The sequence below is a fragment of the Chroicocephalus ridibundus genome, chromosome 3 (assembly GCF_963924245.1).
Source record: "Chroicocephalus ridibundus chromosome 3, bChrRid1.1, whole genome shotgun sequence".
Taxonomy (NCBI): Eukaryota; Metazoa; Chordata; class Aves; order Charadriiformes; family Laridae; genus Chroicocephalus; species Chroicocephalus ridibundus.
Genome location: NC_086286.1, coordinates 78,626,861 through 78,647,612, shown reverse-complemented (window position 1 = coordinate 78,647,612; position 20,752 = coordinate 78,626,861). Strand labels below are relative to the sequence as shown.

The 20,752-nt window shown below is 35.7% G+C and overlaps 1 protein-coding gene across 1 annotated transcript in view; it reads left to right on the top strand.

The window, feature by feature from the left end:
• Nucleotides 1-20,752, top strand: part of FIG4 (FIG4 phosphoinositide 5-phosphatase) — a 72,769-nt gene that overhangs the window by 17,938 nt on the left and 34,079 nt on the right. The window contains exons 6-15 of the mRNA XM_063329807.1: nucleotides 811-959; nucleotides 3,797-3,925; nucleotides 5,459-5,559; nucleotides 5,982-6,144; nucleotides 6,784-6,881; nucleotides 9,154-9,287; nucleotides 11,278-11,394; nucleotides 12,900-12,945; nucleotides 14,592-14,740; nucleotides 18,593-18,759. Coding sequence (XP_063185877.1) covers nucleotides 811-959; nucleotides 3,797-3,925; nucleotides 5,459-5,559; nucleotides 5,982-6,144; nucleotides 6,784-6,881; nucleotides 9,154-9,287; nucleotides 11,278-11,394; nucleotides 12,900-12,945; nucleotides 14,592-14,740; nucleotides 18,593-18,759 — 1,253 coding nt within the window. The remainder of the gene's footprint in view (nucleotides 1-810; nucleotides 960-3,796; nucleotides 3,926-5,458; nucleotides 5,560-5,981; nucleotides 6,145-6,783; nucleotides 6,882-9,153; nucleotides 9,288-11,277; nucleotides 11,395-12,899; nucleotides 12,946-14,591; nucleotides 14,741-18,592; nucleotides 18,760-20,752) is intronic.

The window sequence follows — 20,752 nt, the reverse complement described above, 5'->3', positions numbered from 1 at the left end:
ATGAGATTTTTGGGACAGCAGAAAAATGGGGGAAATGTAGTGATAAACTTGGCAGTAGTAGTTAGAAGACTTTAAGACTTAAAAAAAAACCCAAGACAAAATAAAAAAACCCTCTTGCAAGTACCAAAAGGTATATCAGTCTAGAACACACTCCCTCTTGGAAAATAAAAGCTTTTTGTCACGACTGTATCTGTGAAGACGAAACCTACCAAAGTTTCATGTCTGCTTTGTGGTTTTGCATGGAAAGGCTTTTTCACAGTATAAAATCCATGTTTTTCTTCCATGCTTTGTCTCCCAGCCCCAACATTGTACAACTTTCAAGTTTTTTTTTTTCTGCTTGGAGATGATGAATGTATACTGCTTCTGTGATTGTGCACAGAGGGGAAAGAAGGTTCTTATAGACTCTCTGATAAACACATCAGCTTAATTTAAATTGTTCTTGGCTGAAATCATAGCATATTTTTCTGCATGGTTTTCATATAAATTCTGAACAGAATTAGGAGTTAGTTATAGGAAAACATTTGAATCAGAGAGTAGCAATTAAACCTCAGAAAAATGAGGTTGTCTATGTATATGGACTTTTCAGCTATTGTACTGTAAACAATTTCTATGTTTGTAAAGCATCTTTTGGAAATCATTTGTATCATTTGCCATTATAGATTCAGAATCTGTGTATGTTGTTTAGAAGTCTTTTTTTTTTTTTAATGGATAAAGTAGTACTGTGTTAAATATAAGTACAGATGGAGAGTAAAGGCTTTCAGAACAGTCCTGTGCATCTGCAATTATTAATAAGCGATAACTGTCTATCAGTTACAGCTATGATCTGTCTCACTCCCTTCAGTATAATCTTACTGTCCTGAGAATGCCACTTGAGACATTAAGAACTGAAACAACTCAGACCCGACAAGAGAGTTTTGATATATTTGAAGATGAAGGACTTTCAACACAGGGTGGAAGTGGTAAGCCAATATGCCTAACTAAGCTAATGTTGTTGGTCATGAGTACATTTAGAATATGTTCTATTTCAGTTTACTTCTGAGAAACGCTTGGGTCTTCTCTATTGATCAGTAGTCTCATAACAGTTGTGAGTTAATAAAAGATTACATAAAGTGTCAATTACAGACATTTGAATTTGAACAATGCAATTTCTAGAGGTGATTCATCATTGTTTTGTTAATTTAAATTGCAACTCAAGGAGATAATTGAGCATGCTGACATTTTTCATTAATTGATTCTTCAACTGACTTGTAAAACTCCAAATATGAGTGAATTACAAAGAGAGTGGGAAGTAATAGCTAATTAAGTATTAATAAATCTTTTTTGTTTCATATTGGAAAATATTAACGGCAGAGGAATTGTATGAAATTAGTATCAACTTGATGTAGTAAGCTCTATCAGGAAGTCTAAGAAAAATTATTGATTTTAGTTGAAAACTACAGCCTTCACTTTGGCTCTAACATGTTCATAAGAGTGTGAAGTTGACCAGCCAGCCAGGAAAACTTTTGCTTCGCCCTTCAAAAAAAAAAAAAATAATTAATTCCCCTGAAATTCTTAATATTGGATTTCATTCTGTTGATGTTGTTTTTTTAATGTTTCATTGCCCTGTGACTTGTACTAATTATCTGAATGCTTGACAAAAATGAAATTTTATTTTTTTTTACTTTTTATTATTGTACATGTGACACCACTTGTTTAATCATGAAATGTTAGCAATAACAGTGCTGCCTTTGATTCATAATGAATACATTGCTGTAAAAGTGGTCTTAAACAGCTGTGGAGCTACGACTAAGCTTCTTAGGTAGTAATAGAACACCATGCCTTTTAAATACATCACTGGTAAGAAAACAATAGGGTAGAGGAAGTTTGCTACTATTTTGTTTAACACTATCAACTTGATGTGAAAGCCAGCTTAGATGCAACATAGAGCCTGGATCTGTGCTTGTATTGGTTATAAAGCCTCTCTGCATTACCACCCATATTTGTAGTCACCTGCTGTGTAACCTCTGTTGCACACAAAATATAGTAGCTATCCTAAAGTAAATTTGGTTCTTTGACATAGAAGGTGAGTCATGCAGTTCATGCTATCTCTTCTAACCCAAAGTGAATCTTCTGAGGCACTGAAGAAGGAATTTGTTAGTCCTGCTTTCTGCGTCTCCAGAGGGGCCTCTGAAGGTCTGACAAGCATATAATTAAAATATTGAAATGTCCAAAACGACCCCCAACCCAAATTTATGCAAGACAAACTTGTACACTGTCCACCTGTTCATTTTTGACACCCTAGAATAGACTTACACTGACTACAACTCAAAAAATCATAATGAATGTTAGGTAAATATCTAATCATCTTTGATACGAGAACTTACTGTGTTAAATAGTTGTAAACATCTAGTGTATTGTCATTTAAAAGTTTAAAAGTAAAAAATAGTGCTGTGTATCCAGTATGCCCTAAATCCTATGGAAAATTTGAAAAATAATCAAATAATGTATTTTCTTTTAAAGGAAAGAGACCACCCCTCCCAAGTTTCCACCCACCCCCATGCCTGAAAAAGGTATTAGTAACAGGGTCGTATATATCAGGGTATCAGAAATGACTGTAAAGAGTGGAGGGAACAAGAATTCCCCCTCTGCAAAGGCTCTTACTTGTAAGATCCCTCAGGAATCCCTAAAATGGCATCGTGGCTTCCACCTCTTCACGAAAACATTGGCAGATAAAGATGCCATAACCTTGACCCCATCAGCACATGCTGATAGCATACGCAACTCCATTTCCAGTAGATATCAGCAACATATCTGTTCATATGATAGAATATATGTAAGAAATAGCTGCCTGTCATTCAAGAACAAATTATCACTAAAGTAATACTATTAGAAATGAGAAAGAGCTGATCAAGGGTTTGTGGCCAGGTTCCACTGAATATATACACTCCTTCACCAAAAGCATTGATCTTCCCTGGGCTTGTGCTAAGTTGGGTGACTAGGTCTGTTGGGAGGGCTCATCTTTTTCTCCCAGAAGAACATTTGGCTGCTATAATTGACATACATACTGCGACAATATAACTCATCCTGCCAGAAGCTGTATTTGAAAAACCTAGACAAAAAAATATGGCTAATAAAGTTCTTGTCCTATTCCTTCTCTTTAAGCTTCAGGCTTATTCAGTTCCCTTCACCACCTTTTAGTGCCAGTTGTCATCATGGTCCTGGTTTTTGAAACAGAAAAAGGCTTAGGTTCCAGATAGATCAGAAATTGAATTTTAATTTGCAGGTCAACAATGGCTGCATTTCTTGGTGTCACTGCAAATTAAGAAAATCAGGCTAAATTATGTGAGAATGCTTTTTGTAAAGGGGGCCAGGGCTATGCATGATCTTCCAGAGCCTAATAGGTAACTCCAGACGTGATGTAGAGCTGAAAAGCTTATGAAGTCCTACTATGAGAGTGTTTTTGCCTTAACTGTAATTCATTACTTGATTTATTTCCTGTGTTATCAAATTCCCTGTTGCTACCATGCAGAGATCTCTTTTCAGTACTGGAAATACTGGAAATTTCTGCATGAAAGCACTCAAATATTAGTGAGTGGCAATCATAGAAAAATTGGAAATCTTTGTAAATGCTGAACTTTAGCACGTGCCTCAAGTTATCTGTGTTTAGTAAACCACAAGGATGCGAGTAAATGATAAGCTGAGCTGCAGTTGAGGGAAAATCAAAATAAAGGTCCAGTGACCTGGATTTTAAAACAGTTCAATACAGGTGAATTTGTTTCTTAATTGCTAATGCATTTTTATTGTAACAACTTCCTAGGTGTATTTGGGGTTTGCAGTAAGCCTTACGAAAAGTATGTGTGGAATGGCAAACTTCTGGAGGCAGTAAAAAATACTGTTCATCGTGACTGGCTGCTGTATATTATTCACGGATTCTGTGGGCAGTCGAGTATCCTTTTAGTGTTGTAATGAATGTTAGTTTATCGACTCTTAAAAAGTCTGAAGGTATGAAATACATTGAATTATTTCCTTGTCATGTAAATACCTTTCAATTTTAGAATTTTTCATCTGTATTACTTTTCTAGGGTTTATGGCTAAACAGGAAATTGGTTATTTTCTTATTACAGGGTCCTGACATGTAGACTGCATTCTCAGTGAGGCACTGGTTGTAAGCATGGGGTTTGGTAATAAAGTGCTTGAGAGGATTTTAAGGCTCAGTTGTATTTTTCACTGATATTTGAGGAAGGGGAAAAAAGCTAAACGGAACTGAATTGCTGACATAGGCATGTTCTCTTACAAATCTCCTTTAAAACATCTTTTTAGTAACTGAGATTTGCAAAAATTCTGTTTCTGTTGCAGATGATGATAGAACTTTATGCCTGCTGTGTGAAGAGAATTAAGTAAACACTAGAACATCTGAAAATCTTTTTTCCTGACTATATATTCTTTAAAATGGGTAAATGGGTCTGTGTACATTGTAGTAGGGAAGAGAAAAATACCAAATACATATCACATAAATGCCATCTCAACATCTTAATTGATAAGAATTTAGTATATTACAGAGACACTATATTTTAATCATCATCAGTATCATGTTAGTTCAAAAGCCTGTCAGAAAAATATCTGGGGAAGCAAATACAATTATGAAGTTGAGGTTAGCGGTGTCTTTGCAAAATTTGATTTTGTTTTTTTCGTGATTGTAAGGGTGCTGGTCATTGGCTAGGTCCCTAGACGGAAAGCTAGATCTGTTTTTATATCCCACTACTTCATCTGGGGTCTTTCTTAATCAAAGGTAGCTGTGGATCTGACCACCAGCATTATGCCTGCAGCTGCTTTGTGAGTGACAACAGTCTTTGCTTTAGGTATTTGATGAGAAAATGTCTTCTTCCCTCTTTCCTGTGTCTCCCTTCTGCTAAGGAAGCAGTGATAGTCACGCTAGACATCTTATTCTGTCTTTTTTTGGTTTTAATGAAAAATAAAAAGCCTGAAAGACAGCCACCACAGCATCCATAGCTGTGTGCTTCTAGCTTTCACTTGATGTTACTTAAGTAGCTGCAAGTGTATCTACTTTTCCAAACAATTAGGGTGACTAATATACCTGATCTGAAAATAGAAGCTCCCAGGCTTTAATCCTAGTATTCACAAAAGCAGTATTTGCGGCCCAGGGTGAATTCTGTACCTATTTCACCTCCATTGTCACTTCATAAAATAGAAATACTTCTCCTACAAATGTTGTGAAAAGTAATTGATGTATTGTAGCGCAGATTCCCTTTTTAAAGTTTTTCAAAATGATTGTTGAAAAGGGCAATGCTTTCTTCCAGCTGCAATAGAAATTTGGAAGTGATACTCATCTCTGTTAAGGAGACTTTAGTAAACCAGATGTTTCACCTTCATACACCTTTTTTAGAATTCATTTTTGCTTGCATGAAGTAAGCGAACGAAAAATCGCATGTGACATGTAAACCTTAACTTCTCTTTCAAGAACTGTTAATATATGGTCGGCCTATATATGTCACTCTGATAGCCAGAAGATCAAGCAAATTTGCTGGAACACGTTTTCTGAAACGAGGAGCAAACTGCGAGGTAAAGGGGTTCCCCCCTGCCCCTCCAACAGTATGTAAGCTTAAGCTTGACTGACTGGAGAACTGAAATGTTTTCGAAGGTTGTTAGGGCTTTCGTTGTAAATTATGCTATTAGGTAATGTTATCACAGCTATCATTACATTTTTAATTCAGATAATAAAGCTGTTTTTAAAATAATAAGTCTTAACCAGCAGTTCTTTTTCTTACGCTTAGAGATAATGTTATTTCCTAAATAGAGGAAAAAAATAATCTAATAATATACATTTAGGGAGACAAATGGGAATTTAAGCTTCATGGTGTTCTCACTACAATGATTTGGTGTTTTACAGTTTAATTGTACCCTGTTTGTAATGATCAGTTCTCTGTAATGCATGCAGCTCTGAAGTGTCATGTCTACATGGTGTGTATTTCTGTTTGTTTTAGGGAGATGTTGCTAATGAAGTGGAAACCGAACAAATACTTTATGATGCTTCAGTTATGTCATTTTCTGCAGGAAGTTATTCTTCCTATGTTCAGGTTCGAGGATCTGTCCCTCTGTACTGGTCTCAAGATATTTCAACTATGATGCCTAAGCCACCCATAACGTGTATGTACAAATTATTCTTTGTGATAGTTTGTGGTTGGCGCTGTCCTAAAGCAATACCTGCAAGCATAAGTGAAAACTAAATTTGCAAAAATGAACAAATTGCCTATGCATTTGGTTTTGGAGAAGTCATAATTTAAGGTAAACCAGCGTTCTTCATGATAAACATGATGGCATACAAACATTCAACCATATAAAAAGCTGCATTTGATGAAATGGAATAGAAAAAAATCTCCATCTTAGACTTCACATTCAGAAATGGAATACAAAGAACTTCTGTTTGAAGGTGTCCGCTTTCTTTGTGCTTATTATGTTGTATACAAAGTTAGTTGCTTTTATCTTAGTATTGTGGATACAATTTTGAACCTGTTGAAAATGGTGGAAAGCATCTGGGCTAAGTTTAATGGGGCCAGAATAATTTCACTTTGTAAGCATCGCATGAAAGTTTTGGTTAAGTCACTTCCAGTTTGGAAAAGGGAAGATTTTTTTAACAGCTTTTGCATGAGAAGAGGAGAGACCATGTAATTGTATCATAACTGTTGCAGAATTAGTATGTATTTTGTGAAGAGTATTTTTAAGGGAAAATGATTTAAGTGACTACAGCTTGCTTAATAGAGTCCTGAATATATGTATTTGTTGCAGTGGACCAAGCAGATCCTTTTGCGCATGTTGCTGCTCTTCACTTTGACCAAATGCTTCAGAGATTTGGCTCTCCCATTATTATTTTGAATCTTGTGAAGGTACAATATTTTGAATGTGTTTTATGTGTTTTCTACTTTTTGATATGATGCTTATTTCTGTACAGTCTCTGTGTAATTTTGGTTGTCCTGTGAACTAATACTACCTTGTAAATTATGTATTTTCTCCATAAATCTCATCCTTCATGGAATAGTGTGTAACTCCCTAACTGCTTCCACAACAGCCCTTCAAAAAAAGAAGTCTTCCATGTTGATAGACTTCTAGCATCCTTTTGTTGTTTTTTTTTCAGGTTTTTGTTATTACCCCTTAGATGTGAGTAAGTCCAAATAAATTAACCACTAAATTTAATTTAGCACTAAAAAATGCTAAAATATGTGCAATTCCGTGCAAAGTGAAGTTTGTAGGCTTCTTGAGGCGGATGACCGAGTTATTTGAAATATTACAATTGAAATATTGAAGATAAAGACTTATCTTCTGTTGTTTGCTTGGTTTGGTAGAGTCATGGAAGTATGAGTGGGAGAGGGAACTGAAGCATCTGATGTAGCTAATGGGCAGTGCCGTTGGCAGCAGGGCTGGACTAACGGGGGGAGCTTCATGATCGCTGCAGTAGTTCAGTTCACTGCTGTGTGAGAGGCTGTGGTACAAAGCCTGTATTCTGGGTGGCACTGTAACTTTGGTTATTACATCTTGTATTTGTGTTGCAGATTTTTGTTTTGTTTTTTTTTTTTCTGTTCTGATCCAGATGTTTTCTGCGGTGGTGTCTATTTGCATATTTGAGTTTAATATATTGATTTGTTTTGCTTGAATCGTCTCTTAGTCCTTTTTTGTCTTTAAAAAAATACTTAATTTATCATGTTGTTGAACTGTATTCAGTAGAAAAAAAGGATCTTTTATGTGCATGTAGGATCTGTTCCTATTATAAAAAATAGGGAAAATATAAAAGGAAGGCTTTTAAAACTCTTAAGTTGTAATAAATGGCAACTATATAACCTGTTTTCTATTTCTAGAAGCTTTCCTGTATAGGAGTGCTTTTTAGACTCTCCAATAGTCTGTGGAATCAACTTGGGATGGCATTTGTTGACAAGAAAATGAATTTATCTCCTGCAGCCATAGCTTTCAAAAGCCATTGTTATACTGTGAGTCTGGGCTCACATGACCTTGACACATGAATTATTATATGCTTTTATTCACAGGGCTTTTGATATGGTGGCTTAAAATGCATCTCTTTCTTTCCATCTCTGTAGATGCTCAATATTAAGATGCTAAAGTTCATGTTCCTTTCTGACTTCATGTACCACTTAAAAACAAAAATAAAATCAAAAAATTAATAAAGTTGCCAGGGGGCGGAGCCCCCGAACCTGAACACCTTTGTTTGGATGTTGCGGTTGCTTTTACACAAATGCTAAGTGCTTCTATCTCCAGTCCTTTTATTATTTGATTTCGTAAGTGTTGATAAAACATAAATCTATGACCTCCTTTATCCTAGAAACTTGTTAACTAGTACTGAATGTATTAGGCTTCCTTTGGGGTTGTTTATTTGTGACTGCTATTACATATTTAAAGCAGTTTCTGTAACGTAAGTTCAGAACGGGTTTTAGTTTGGATGAAGTTGAGAGGAAAGCCATACATGTTTTGGCATAGAGTGCCAAAACGTATTGTATATTCAGAGAATGTCAAGATAATTCAAATTTTTTTTAAATTATTGCAAGGCTAGGAGATGGAAGCTGCTGTTCCGCATCTCCTGTCAGTAATGGAGAAAAATTTGCCTGGGTCCTCTTGTATCCCAGAATTGAATGAGACATTTTCCTTTTTGCCTGTGTTTTTCTTTCTCTTTTGTCTTTGTCCATTTCCTCCATATTAGCACTTTGTTTCATAGAATCATCTAGGTTGGAAGGGACTCTGTGATATAGAGTCCAACCATCAATCTAACACTGACAAAACCACCACTAAACCATGTCCCTAAGCACCACGTCTAGTGGTCTTTTAAATACCTCCAGGAGTGTCGATTCAGCCACTTCCCTGGGCAGTTTCCTTATGCTCTTCTTTGCTTTTATGGAATTCCATTTTTCAGACAATGATTATTCACAGTTGAGATGGGTAACTTTTGCTATTAATATAGATCAATTATTAAAAACCCAGAACATTTAGATTTTTCTGTCTCTTCCATTCTTAATTTATTTGTACTAGTTACGAAGTTCTGCCTGCTGTTGTTAGGGCTTCCACGTTTAATTTCTCTTATATGTACATGTATACAGGTTACATAGATTTGTTAACAAAAATTGTAATGTTACCTTCCTTTTCTTCTTGCTAAAGGAACGTGAAAAAAGAAAGCATGAACGGATTCTTAGTGAAGAACTTGTTGCTGCTGTGACATATCTCAACCAGTTTTTACCCCCAGAGCATGCAATTATATACATACCCTGGGATATGGCCAAATACACTAAAAGGTAGAAAAGATCCTTCTTTGTAATAGCGCTCTTAGCCACAGTACAAATAACTGCATGCTACTGAGTATCTTTCTTTTCAGTTGAATGTAGATTAGGAATGATGAGAGAATTTTATTAAGATTTACGGACAGAATAAAACCTCAGCTTTTTGAAGGATTTTTAATGTTTTCTTTGGTTTCTTACCAAAGTGGAGCAAGACCTGAAAACTTTGAAATTCTCTGCAAAGGAAAATTTTAGAGAAAGGCCACAAAAACCCCTATCAACATTCAGTTTTATTTTGAATTAGTCAAAATACTGCATTTTGTCAGGTTTTACATTTCAGTCATTGAATGTATTGAGTTAGAAAATTTTGGAAAACAAGGGGTTTCATATCAATCTGTCTTTTTCATTTCCTCTTCCAAAAGGAAATGAGGGCATTAATTTCAATGTTATAAAACAATTAGATTATTAGAAGCATGTATCTTAGAAAGGCAAATGTGTTCTGTAACTTTTTATTCTGTAATTTTGGACAATAGAATGCTGTACTACTACATGTGAAAAGGTTGAATGTTTTCCTAAACGTAGAAATATTTACAAGACACCAACATTTTAAATCTATAGGTATAGTTTGCTATTCTTAAGTAACACACAACTTGGTTGTGAAGTTCTCTGACCTGCGTATGTCTACTGTATTTTATAATGCCGAAAATTCTAGAAGAATGGTAAGAATTGTTGGATCACCTTTCAGGTATCTGTTACTATGTCAGTAACAATGGAAAACCTGGTTTAGATCAAAGGGCAGGAACATAATTAATGTTTGTTGATTAAAATTTTATGAAAAAAGCTTTGGAAAACAATCCTTATTCACTGTTTGAGATTACAGGTTGGCTGATGCAGTTGGTCATGTGGGTATGAAACTGTTACTTTAAAATTTGACATGGTTTCACGCTGTGTTTTTATTCTAAAATGGTATTGTGTACAGCTAGGTGTATATGCAGTTGTTTGTGTTATGATTAAATAGCAAGTCTTAAAATAAGGCTAGATTTCCTTTCAGAAGATATGCTAGATACAAGTTCTTGGGTTTCATGTGGAGTGAGGCTGATGAAGTTTAGTCGTCTGCCCTATGTGGGAAATGATACTAGGTGATAAAAGGATTCCCCTTTTTGCTGTAAACTCGAGGTGTATTTATATACATACCCACCTTAATACAGAAATAAAAAGGATACCTGATGACCTTGAACAAGATTAATTATTTATGCAAGCAAGAGATATTTGAGATTGGAAGATAATATATATGTCTGTCTAAGGAATTGACAGTTTCAGGAATACTGAGAACGTGTTTGCTTTAACATGTAGTTTTGAAGTAAGTTTGCTGGAAAGTAGTACCAGTGGAAATGTTCCAAAATACTGCTTCCATCTCAGTATAAGCAATCTTTAAAAAATAGATAATTGTTTTTGTTAGTTGAAATGTAAACACTGTAGTGAAATCTTTTGAGAGTAAAATTATGAGTAAATGGAAGTTAAAGTCCCCAACAATGAACGGATGGGTGCCCTGATCTGAACAGGAGATGCAGGACATTGTGAAGGCCACCCACAGAAACAAATGTTACTGAACAAAACAGCACCTTGCAAACAAAACGAAGGAGTATGATTTAGCATAATTGTATATCCTTTTCTGCCTCATTCTTATTTTGTGAATCACAAAGTTTGGTAGAGGAAAATTAATGTGATATAAAAGTCAAGGAATTTTAGATTTTTGAAGTCTTTCACTTCTAGTTTATGGAGTATGTTTTATTAATAAATAAACAAAATTGCTGGGATACCATCAGTGTCTGTTTCCCAAGTCTGTAAAATCTAAGAAAACAATAGACATAATTACTGTTGGATAAATGAAACTGTGATGTGAGTCTTCCTTTAAATCATTTTTGTTATTAAAAGACTTTCCAAGCAGTGAAAATTTGTTATCATTAATGTATCTTGACCGTGTGGTTTGTTTATTTTCTCTCCTCAGCAAACTTTGCAATGTTCTTGATAGACTCAATGTGATTGCAGAAAGTGTAGTAAAGAAGACTGGATTTTTTGTAAATCGACCTGATTCCTACTGCAGTATCTTGCGGCCAGATGAAAAGTATGTGTAATTTAATCGATGCATAATGAACAATATCTATTCCTTGGAAAGTTGACTGGAATTTCTACGTCTAATACATTATTTCTTATTTTAAGGCTTAAACTAATATGAAAAAACAGAATTAGTTACGAAGTTATAGCTAAAAGGATTGCAGTCAGAAGCATGTTCTAAGAAATACTAATACAGTGAAAAATCTATAGAGAGTACAATCATGCTGCTGCTGTTCTACTTATAATGAATTCTTACTTGAAACCGTTATTTGTTACTTGTAATTTGTGCCATGTGTATTTATATAAAGTTTTGGAGTTTTTTTTCACTTTAACCAAAGTAATTCTAAATTTGGGGATAAATTTAACAAAGCAAACATCATCTGGAATTTAATAAGTGGCTTCTTTTCAGGCATACTAATAAGATAACTATGATCTAAATGTTACAGAGTCCGGTGTCTTCCAGTGGATTTTATGGTATTCATGCATACAAAATTTAAATTTTTTTTTTAAATAAAAACTGTATTTGCTTAGACTGCTGCTGAAGTACAGTTATTTATTCAGCTGAATTCTATCAGTCCTGAAAATCCAGAAGTAAAAATAACTTCCACGTTAAAAGTTCAGTAAGTTTTTGATTCAAGTTTTCACATTAGGGACCTAATTCATCACTACCCAAATGGGCATTCCTATTTTACTTTAAGAGCATCCTTGTCTTTTTAGCTTATCTTCATTTAGAAACAGTCTGAACTAAAACTTTCGTAGGCTCTCTTAGAGCTTGTTTCTGCCATGCAGTGCAGCAAATGTGGCCACTGCAATCTAGCACGAACAAGATCCAATACATCCATGTAATGCTGTGTTCTGTAGAGATAGTCCCGTGAGTCTCGAATGTAGATATAGGCTTGCCATAGCAGTGCTCCGGTCAGGCTGGGTCACTCTACTAACTTGAAAATATTCAGTAGTTCAGTGGTTACTTGCACCAAGCATAATGGCTCCTCTGCCTCAAAATGTCATTAACTTCACGTTCTCTAGCTCGGGGGTACAGCTAAGGCCTGTATAGAATTGCAAGGCCTGGACAATGTGTGTGTATGTATTCAGCGTGTATGTCTAGAAATCAGTATGAGGGCAAGACTTAAATCAACCAGCTTGTGCTACAGTGTATGTTATGGCTCTACCTTCCAGCCATTGGCATTGTACCTGCTGCAATTTTTGTGTACTCAAGAGCCGATCTAGCAACACTTCTGTTGCTCTAACTCTGTTTTATGGAGAGCAAAGGAAATATTTTGTATGGCTTTAGAATATTTCTGCTTTAGGCTAGATTTTTTTTGAAATGCAGTTTAAATACAAAATCTTACTATTGCATAGAGCTTTCACTGCTTTTTGCTATTCAGGGATATCAGATTTGCTTTGTGTCAGGTTTTTAATTGTCACCCTTTTTCACTGAGCAGATCAATACATGGTATGATCTGTTTTTTGCTTTTTTAAAGATTTGTAAGTAATTCTGTTTTGTTTCCCTTTCAGGTGGAACGAACTGGGAGGTTATGTTGTTTCCACTGGTCGCTTGCAGGTACTAAAATATACTTTACTAATTCATAGTTACAGTGATGTAGATCAGCTCTCCCAAAGGACCAGTGAACCATTTCGCTTAAATATCCAATTGGTGATTCACAGATTGCTTTTAAATTAATGTTTATAGTAACAGCATTATTGCGGTCCATCCCAGAAACCCAACTGGGAAATAGGGCTTAAGGTTCTTAGGTGGTACCGCAAAACCTTATGCTGTTGAAACTGTATTTTTGCTGGAGGTAGTCTGAGAAATGCTCATATTTTAAACTACTTTCTACTGCTACTTAGTCTGTAGTGCTACCAGTGTAGCAGCACCAGTCGCACTACAGCTAACGGCAACAGCATTTTAACGAACAGCATAATACAATGTTAGATAGAAGAGATGTGGAGTAAACATGCTTAAGTCTGGTGACATATTCATACACGTGAAAATGGGTTATTAAAAGAATTTTCACCACTGCTGACTATTCTGTACTTTGTTGTAATTTCCATCACTAAAAAGAAAATACAACTGAAACACTGCATTCTTTAACGTCAGAAAAGTCCTGACTGGACTATAGAGTAACTTGAATATAACATTCAAGTAATACTTGAATGTTATGATTGCATGCTTGGGACACGGTGTATTCTTAAGAAGCATTAGTTGCTTTTGACTTGCCGTTCAATTTTGTGGTTCATGTAAGTTGGAAAGCATGTGACCATTCCTTTACTAGCTGATCACTGGGATATGTTTCTTGAGGGCAGATAAACAGCAGAGTAGACAGATTTTGATCTGTTTTATTTTAAAACATATCAACGCTAGCTAATTTTTTTTAATATTAGTCTTACAGGTTTAACTGTATTAGGGGTATAATTATTTTTTCTATCTTTCCACTTAATTATATGAGGTAGTCACCATAGGCATACTATGTAAGCATTTGGATCACAGTTCTTCTTGTCTTGGAATAGATATCTTGTGCTTCGCACCCAAAAAATGCTTCTTTTTTAAGATAATAAAAGTTTAGCCAGCTAGCTTGTATGTAGTCTGAAGTATGAGTATATGCTCATGTATTTGAGCAGAAGAATCCCCCATGCTGCTATATTAAAATATGATTCTTGCAGCTGTTCATATTGTAAAAAAACTTCCCATGTGCATTACAGAATTGAAAAATGGTGATGCAAGCAGCATAAAAGAATGTGTGCATGATGGAGATCTTCAACAAAATGTTCACGTGTGTTACTCCAGATATGGAAAGCTTAAAATAAAAGCACCATCACAGTAGAACCACAGCAGGCTGAAAGCGTTCTTTATTTTTTGCAGTAGTTACAACATAGTTGAAAATAAGACCTTCTTTACTGAAATAACACAGTCTTTCTTTTTAAGTTAAATCTTTAGGGCTGTTTGTAAGTTGAAGGAGATTGCGGTTTGTGTGATGCTAGAAGCCACAATATTTTGAAAGTAGGGCTTGCAGCAGTCTAATGTACCTCGCTAGAGATAAATTGCTTTTTAATGTTTTTTAAAAATGTCTTTGCTTAAATTTTTGTGAACTGATATAAAATTCAGTATTTGAGATTTGACAAGTCTTGGGCCAGTAGGGGAAAAAAGTAATAATTATGAGTGTAGTAATTTGTTGTTTAAGAAAAGTCTCATTTGGATTGCTTTACCAGACCGGAGTTCTCCGAACCAATTGTGTGGACTGTTTGGATCGCACTAACACAGCCCAGTTTATGGTGGGAAAATGTGCTTTGGCATACCAACTCTATTCATTGGGATTGATTGATAAACCTAATTTACAATTTGATACGGATGCTGTTAGGTAAGATATATTAATAAAGTGTGTAATATTTTTATTTTTTTAATAAAGTGTCAAGGTTTTTAGGAAAAAATATGTCTATGTAGAAGAGTGCAATTCTTTCTTTTGGAATGATTTAAAAATGTTTATGTGTGCATGTTTCAAAAATCATCCATACTTGAAATTTTCTTGAGAAAATTCAGTCATGCTGAAAACATGCTCTTCTGGAAAAGTATGTTAATCAGGCTTCTTGCAAGATAACTGCTTGACTTCATTCTACTTGTATGCCTAAACTTAAAGCAAAGAGTTTCCGTTTTAAATGTAACAAAAAACCTGCCCCAGTCTCTTACACTTACTTCACTTGCTTGAAGCAAAATGGGAAAAAAAAAAAAACAAACCAAAAAAAAACCCCAAAAAACCCACAAGAACACCCCATCCCCTCTCCACCTTCCCCCCGCAAAAACCAACATGAAACCAAACAAACAAAAGAAACAACCCAAAAAATCCTGAAACAAATGCATGCTTTTATGGAGAATGCCAAACCGATATTTGTGTAGAAGTACATCTTACCTTGCTATTTCCTACTTTTTCCCTTGGAATAATTTTGTTCTTTTTGATTTATTGAAGAAAAGTTTTCAGCAAAGTTGTTCTCTCGAACCAAGTATCAGCAATACTTATTCAAGCATCCTCAAACCATTTAAGAAAACCCAGCATTTAAATTGAAATGCTCTGAGGGTCAGGGGGACCTAAGCTACCTAACTTGTGAATATGCTTCAGAAATTAATGTAAGAGTCCTTGAGTTGATTTGTTTTTATTCCTTATACCTGTTGTGACTGTGAAACTCATGACTTCATTGCTGCTTTTGACTAGTAGTTTATTAGTTTTAGAAGGTGGATGCGCTAGCAGTGCGCTTAGTGCGCTAGCAGTGCCTCTCCTCCACCATGTCCCGGCTGCTAGGTGATGGATGCTTACCTCTGGGAATAAGCATCTGCTGCTTTAAATACCAGTTGCTGTGCAGCCCCCTGGGGATTTGGCAATCAGGACTGTTGGATGCTAACTAGAGGGGATCAGGAGATGGACAAGTCGCTTATCTCTGTTCTCTGTAGTGTCCTCTACAGCTACCACTCATTTCAGCACATCAGGCTGCATTTTGCTATCTTTCCTTAAGCTTCACCACCTTTGCCCTTCCTCTACCCTCCCAAATTTCCTCTGTTCCTTCCTGCTGCAAGTGTTCCATATTTCCTGTCCCTTCTTCCGTCCCCCTCTTCCCTCTATGCCCCAACCACACAAATTTCCATCTCTTACCATCATCTATTAAGATTATAGTAGTTGCTTTGTCTCTTATTTTCCTGATACTTTATTTGTCATTATCTCTCTGAAATGCAGCTATTAGTCTGGCTTAAGAGGTTACTTTTATCTGGCCGCATTTTATTTATTTTTTTTCTTCTCTATTGCACTAGATTGTATGCCTGGCTGAAACTGGTTTTGTCATCTGCTAAGACTTGTTTCTGAATTACTGAATTCAGAATAATTAAAAAATCCTGCTTCAAAGTGCAACAAAATCTGAAGACAGGCATGTGTTGTACTTTCTCTCCATTGTGTGGTCTCTCACTTTGACCTCCTGCATTGTCTCACACCTAATATCTGCTTCCTGCATACTCTGCCTCTTCATTTACGCTCTTCTAGTTGGCCAAAAGGGTAACCTGTAGCCGTCTGTATTCCGTAATTTAGCTAATGTGTCTGAAATACTAACTTTTCTTCATCACGTTCTTTGACCGTCCTTCCTATACTTCTGATTTTTCTCATATGGTCTCACTGCTGGCTACAGTCCAGAATTTCTATTGAAATAGATTTCTGAAGTCAGTATGTAATTTCACTGGGCCATTCTGAAGGATGAAAAAACCATGCATCTTGATCAGTCCAATTTTGTGTCTAGCAAGATTAATCTTCTTAATGACTTTGCCACACAGGGCCATTTCTGCGAGCTATATTTCTTAGTGATTCCTTTAGTGTAATTATTGTCCTATCTAGGAAGTTTCCTAGACAAAGTGTCCCCTAGCAGCTCATTTCATCATATGTAGTTAACTACTTTTTTCTCTACAGAAGACTAGTCTGTCTTTGACTGCAGGCTTAGTATTTTGGGGCTGTGGAAGGATAATTTAATTCTACAAGTCCTTTCCAAATCAAGTGGATCAACATCCTTAATGAATTTAATGTTGTCTGCTTTCTCTGAACCTTTATTGCAGGGTCATTGCAACTCTGTTAATCTATCCCCCATGGTTTACTGGAAAATTTCTGAGAGGTATCATCCTTTTACCTACCAGTTGTTTTCTTCAACTGGTTTTCTAGCTTTTAGTTGACCAGGATTTACTTACTGTCTTTCCCCTTGTTTCAAAACAACTACAACACAGTAAAACCGAAGAAACAAACAGAAGATTCTCATCCATGGCATCATGAGCTCTTAACAATTTGTGTGGAGGCAAGTGGTTTGGGGGTTTTCGTTTTGTTTGGTTTGGTGGTGGTTTTGTGGTATTGTTTTTTGGGTTTTTTTGGGGTTTTTTTGTTTGTTTGTCGTTTTTTTTAAGTTAATAAGCAGCTCTGTCGTTCTAATGGAGCTTTTCATACTTGACCATGGGCAGAAGATTTGCTGGATGCCACTTTGTCTTTACAGAAATAGATTTGCTGCTCAGATAAGTGTTCGTCATATAGAACCTTTTGAGGAGGACTTCAGTCAGATGGTTGCTGGGTTACTTATGCAGCACTATCCCTTTATTGGAAACTTTCTTAAAGGAATGCTTTTGTTGGTTTTTTTTATGGTGATTGTGGTGTTGCTGCTGTTGTGCTGTTTTATTTGTTTCTGCCTTCCTCTCCACTCCACTTCTCCGTTATTACAGTGTATCACATGCAGATGCCTGAGTTATCGTGTCTTGATATACTGATGTGAAGTACATTTCCACAGGTTTAGTGGTTGGTTGTTTTTTGGGTTTTGATTTCTTCTATTTTGTTTTTTTGCCTCTTAACTACACTTTCAGTCTCTTAGCAAGACATCATCCATTGCCTTGCTGCAGCAAGGCCATAGTCCCCATTTCTGAGAAGCACTTTTCAATCTGTTATCTTTTGGACTGGATGTCATCTCCTTAGGGTAGCCATGTTTTCTGAGACCGTTGTCTTGGTTTTGCCGTTGATGGGGTGCTTCTTGATAATTTTTGTTATTTGGACTGTTCTTAATTTGGAGTCTACTGACAACTACTTGATGCTGATCATGTTTTTCCAGTCCCAGCTAATGATATCTGACTGCCCTTCATACTTCTTAGAAGTCATGTTTATTCTCTTTGTACTTTTGGTCCATCATTGTCATAACTAGGGAGACTTTTTGAAAGATATGTTGATGTTAGCTTCATTCCCCGTGGACTTGACAGAAAACATAGCCTTGAGATATTGACATGTTCTATCCCATTTAGTGTATTTAAAATATCTTAGTTTGTGAAGGTATATGGTTTCTGTTCTCCCTGCACGCTAGTACGACATGTTAATCTCCCCGAATCTGCAGAAGTGCATATTCGGTAGTGTGAATGCATTCTGATATATTACAAATCAATTAAAATCTTACAATCTAATCCTTCTTAGTGATTATTGTATTTGAATAAAATTTCCACTATTTATCTGACTAAAGAATAGAGACATAGCTTTAAATTTTAGTGCTTGTAAGTTAATAGCATGTTTTAATGAAATACTTGTTTTTCTAACTGTGAGAAGTACTTAGGAGAAGAAAACATACTGCTCGTTAAACAGAGACTTTGTTATTATAATACTTTTTTTTTCCTTAAAACCTCTTTTTAGCAGTTTCATAGTTGTCACATTTTTCTTTTTCTTCAGATTATTTGAAGAATTATATGAAGATCATGGAGACACGCTTTCTCTGCAATACGGAGGTTCTCAGCTTGTCCACAGAGTAAAAACCTATAGAAAGATAGCTCCGTGGACTCAGCATTCCAAAGATATTATGCAAACACTCTCAAGATACTATAGTAATGCTTTCTCAGGTAAATTTAGTTTTAAGTGCTTTCTTTTAAGCCATTATTTGAAAAACATCTTACTTGTGATGCTTCAATAATCAGTACTATGATTTTATGTCAGAGATACGATAATTTCCAAATAATCCAGTAAAATCTGGTGGATATCAAATGAGTATTCTGATCTGATGAAGTGTTTATCTCATATCCTGTGCAGGCCTCATTTGATAAAAGTTAGTGAACTGATGTAAGAAGTGTTTAGAAAATGTACACATGTAACGCTGAAATTTCCAGTGACATTTGTAGATCAATAGAGACACAGGTAGCTGTAATAGAGCCGTTAAAAAGATGGATAGAATGGCTTCAACAAATAGAAGGAAACTGGCAAATCCAAGTAGAAGGCTTCAAGTGGAGTATTTCTTGTGGTGTTCCTGAGGACTTCAAACAAAAAGCAAGTTCTGATGCATGTAATTGTCTTGCATGAATAGAAGCTACTAACTGTGCTAGAAAAGACAAAATTTAATCTAAAAAGAAAGGCACACCAAGTAAACAAGCTATTCTTTGAGGAAAAAAGTTGTAAAATATTAGCTTACTCCTTCACTAGCTTGTATCAATCACTGATACTGTTCTACTTCTCCTGGACAGCATTGCTAAGAAAAAATCTTATTGAAAAATGCTGAGCCATACCTTATGCAAAATAACTGAAAAAAAAATGCGTAGTGTTTTTAGAAGTCATGAGAAAGATCTAAAAGAATCATCAAAGGACAGTCTACCACATGTCAGGCTGAGAAACAGTGAGTGCTGCTGTGTTCTAAATACTTTGCCAGTTCTCTATGACTCTTTTTCACAAAAGCTGCATAGCCAGGGAGGGAAGTTGCTTTTTTTTTTTTTTTCTAGTAGACAGCGATTATTTAGAAACGTATGTAAATTTTAAAACGGAGAGTTGGACACTGGCTAGAAATACTTAAATCATCTCTGGTTTCTTTGGCTGAAGTTGCTGCTTTTGTTAGTGACAATTCTGTGTATGTAACAAGATGTGAGAGCGCAGCATTTAAAGTACTGTTTCTGAATGTAATTAATGTAATTTGAGTATCATATTTGCCCAAATTAAATGAGAAATGGAGAACCTGTTTATTTCGGTGATATGGTCTCATTGTTTGCAGTGGCAATAAGGTATGGCTTCATCAATTCCTCGGACTAAAAGGCAGCATGCTTGCAGTATCACCTGTACCAATAAGTACGGGATGGAACCAATCTCTGAAGCTGTTCACTGTTATGCCAGCCACTTAGGTTAGGTGGAAGCTTGAGCAAAGTTCCACATCCACATTTGGAGATGTGGTCTGCTCGCAAGGCTAGTCCAGATATGCACGTGTTTGAGTAATAAAATAATTTGTTCTGAAAAAGATCTTACAAAAAGAAGAAAGAACACTGACTGAAAAAAGGCCGTCTTGTCACCTAGGCGAACTGGTAGTTGAGTACACGAACAAATGTTAGTATTTACTGAAGTCAATAGGAAAAATGAAACTTTCATAAAGGTGCTGCACGCTTTCCCCAGTTTACGTATGGTTTTGGTATTTAATCCCATTTGAGCCAAACATTTTTGGTGCTTTATGCATTCCTCATGTTTGAAGACGACGTTGTTGAAATATAGCGTTCAATGTTGTATTTACAGCATTTTTAGTATGAAATTTTAAAAGATTCATTTCAGTGAAATTTAAACGTGGCATCTGCAAGGCTGTTAATGTGGCACTTTGAGAGAGATCATTTTATTCTTGATGTTTTCTCAGAAAGCAGAGATAAAGGAAGCATTTTTAGAACAAGATTCTGACTTGCTATGCTGTACTTATTGTTACTACCCATCACATAGTGTTTAAAATACAAATAAAAACGTGAGGGCTAGCCAGTTCACGAGCCAGCATTGCCTTGTGTTTATGATCTGAGAAACTTCTTTTAATGTGTATGAATTTTGTGTACCCATAGTAAGCAGACACAGAAAATTTTAGTGATTTGCTTGAAGTCATAC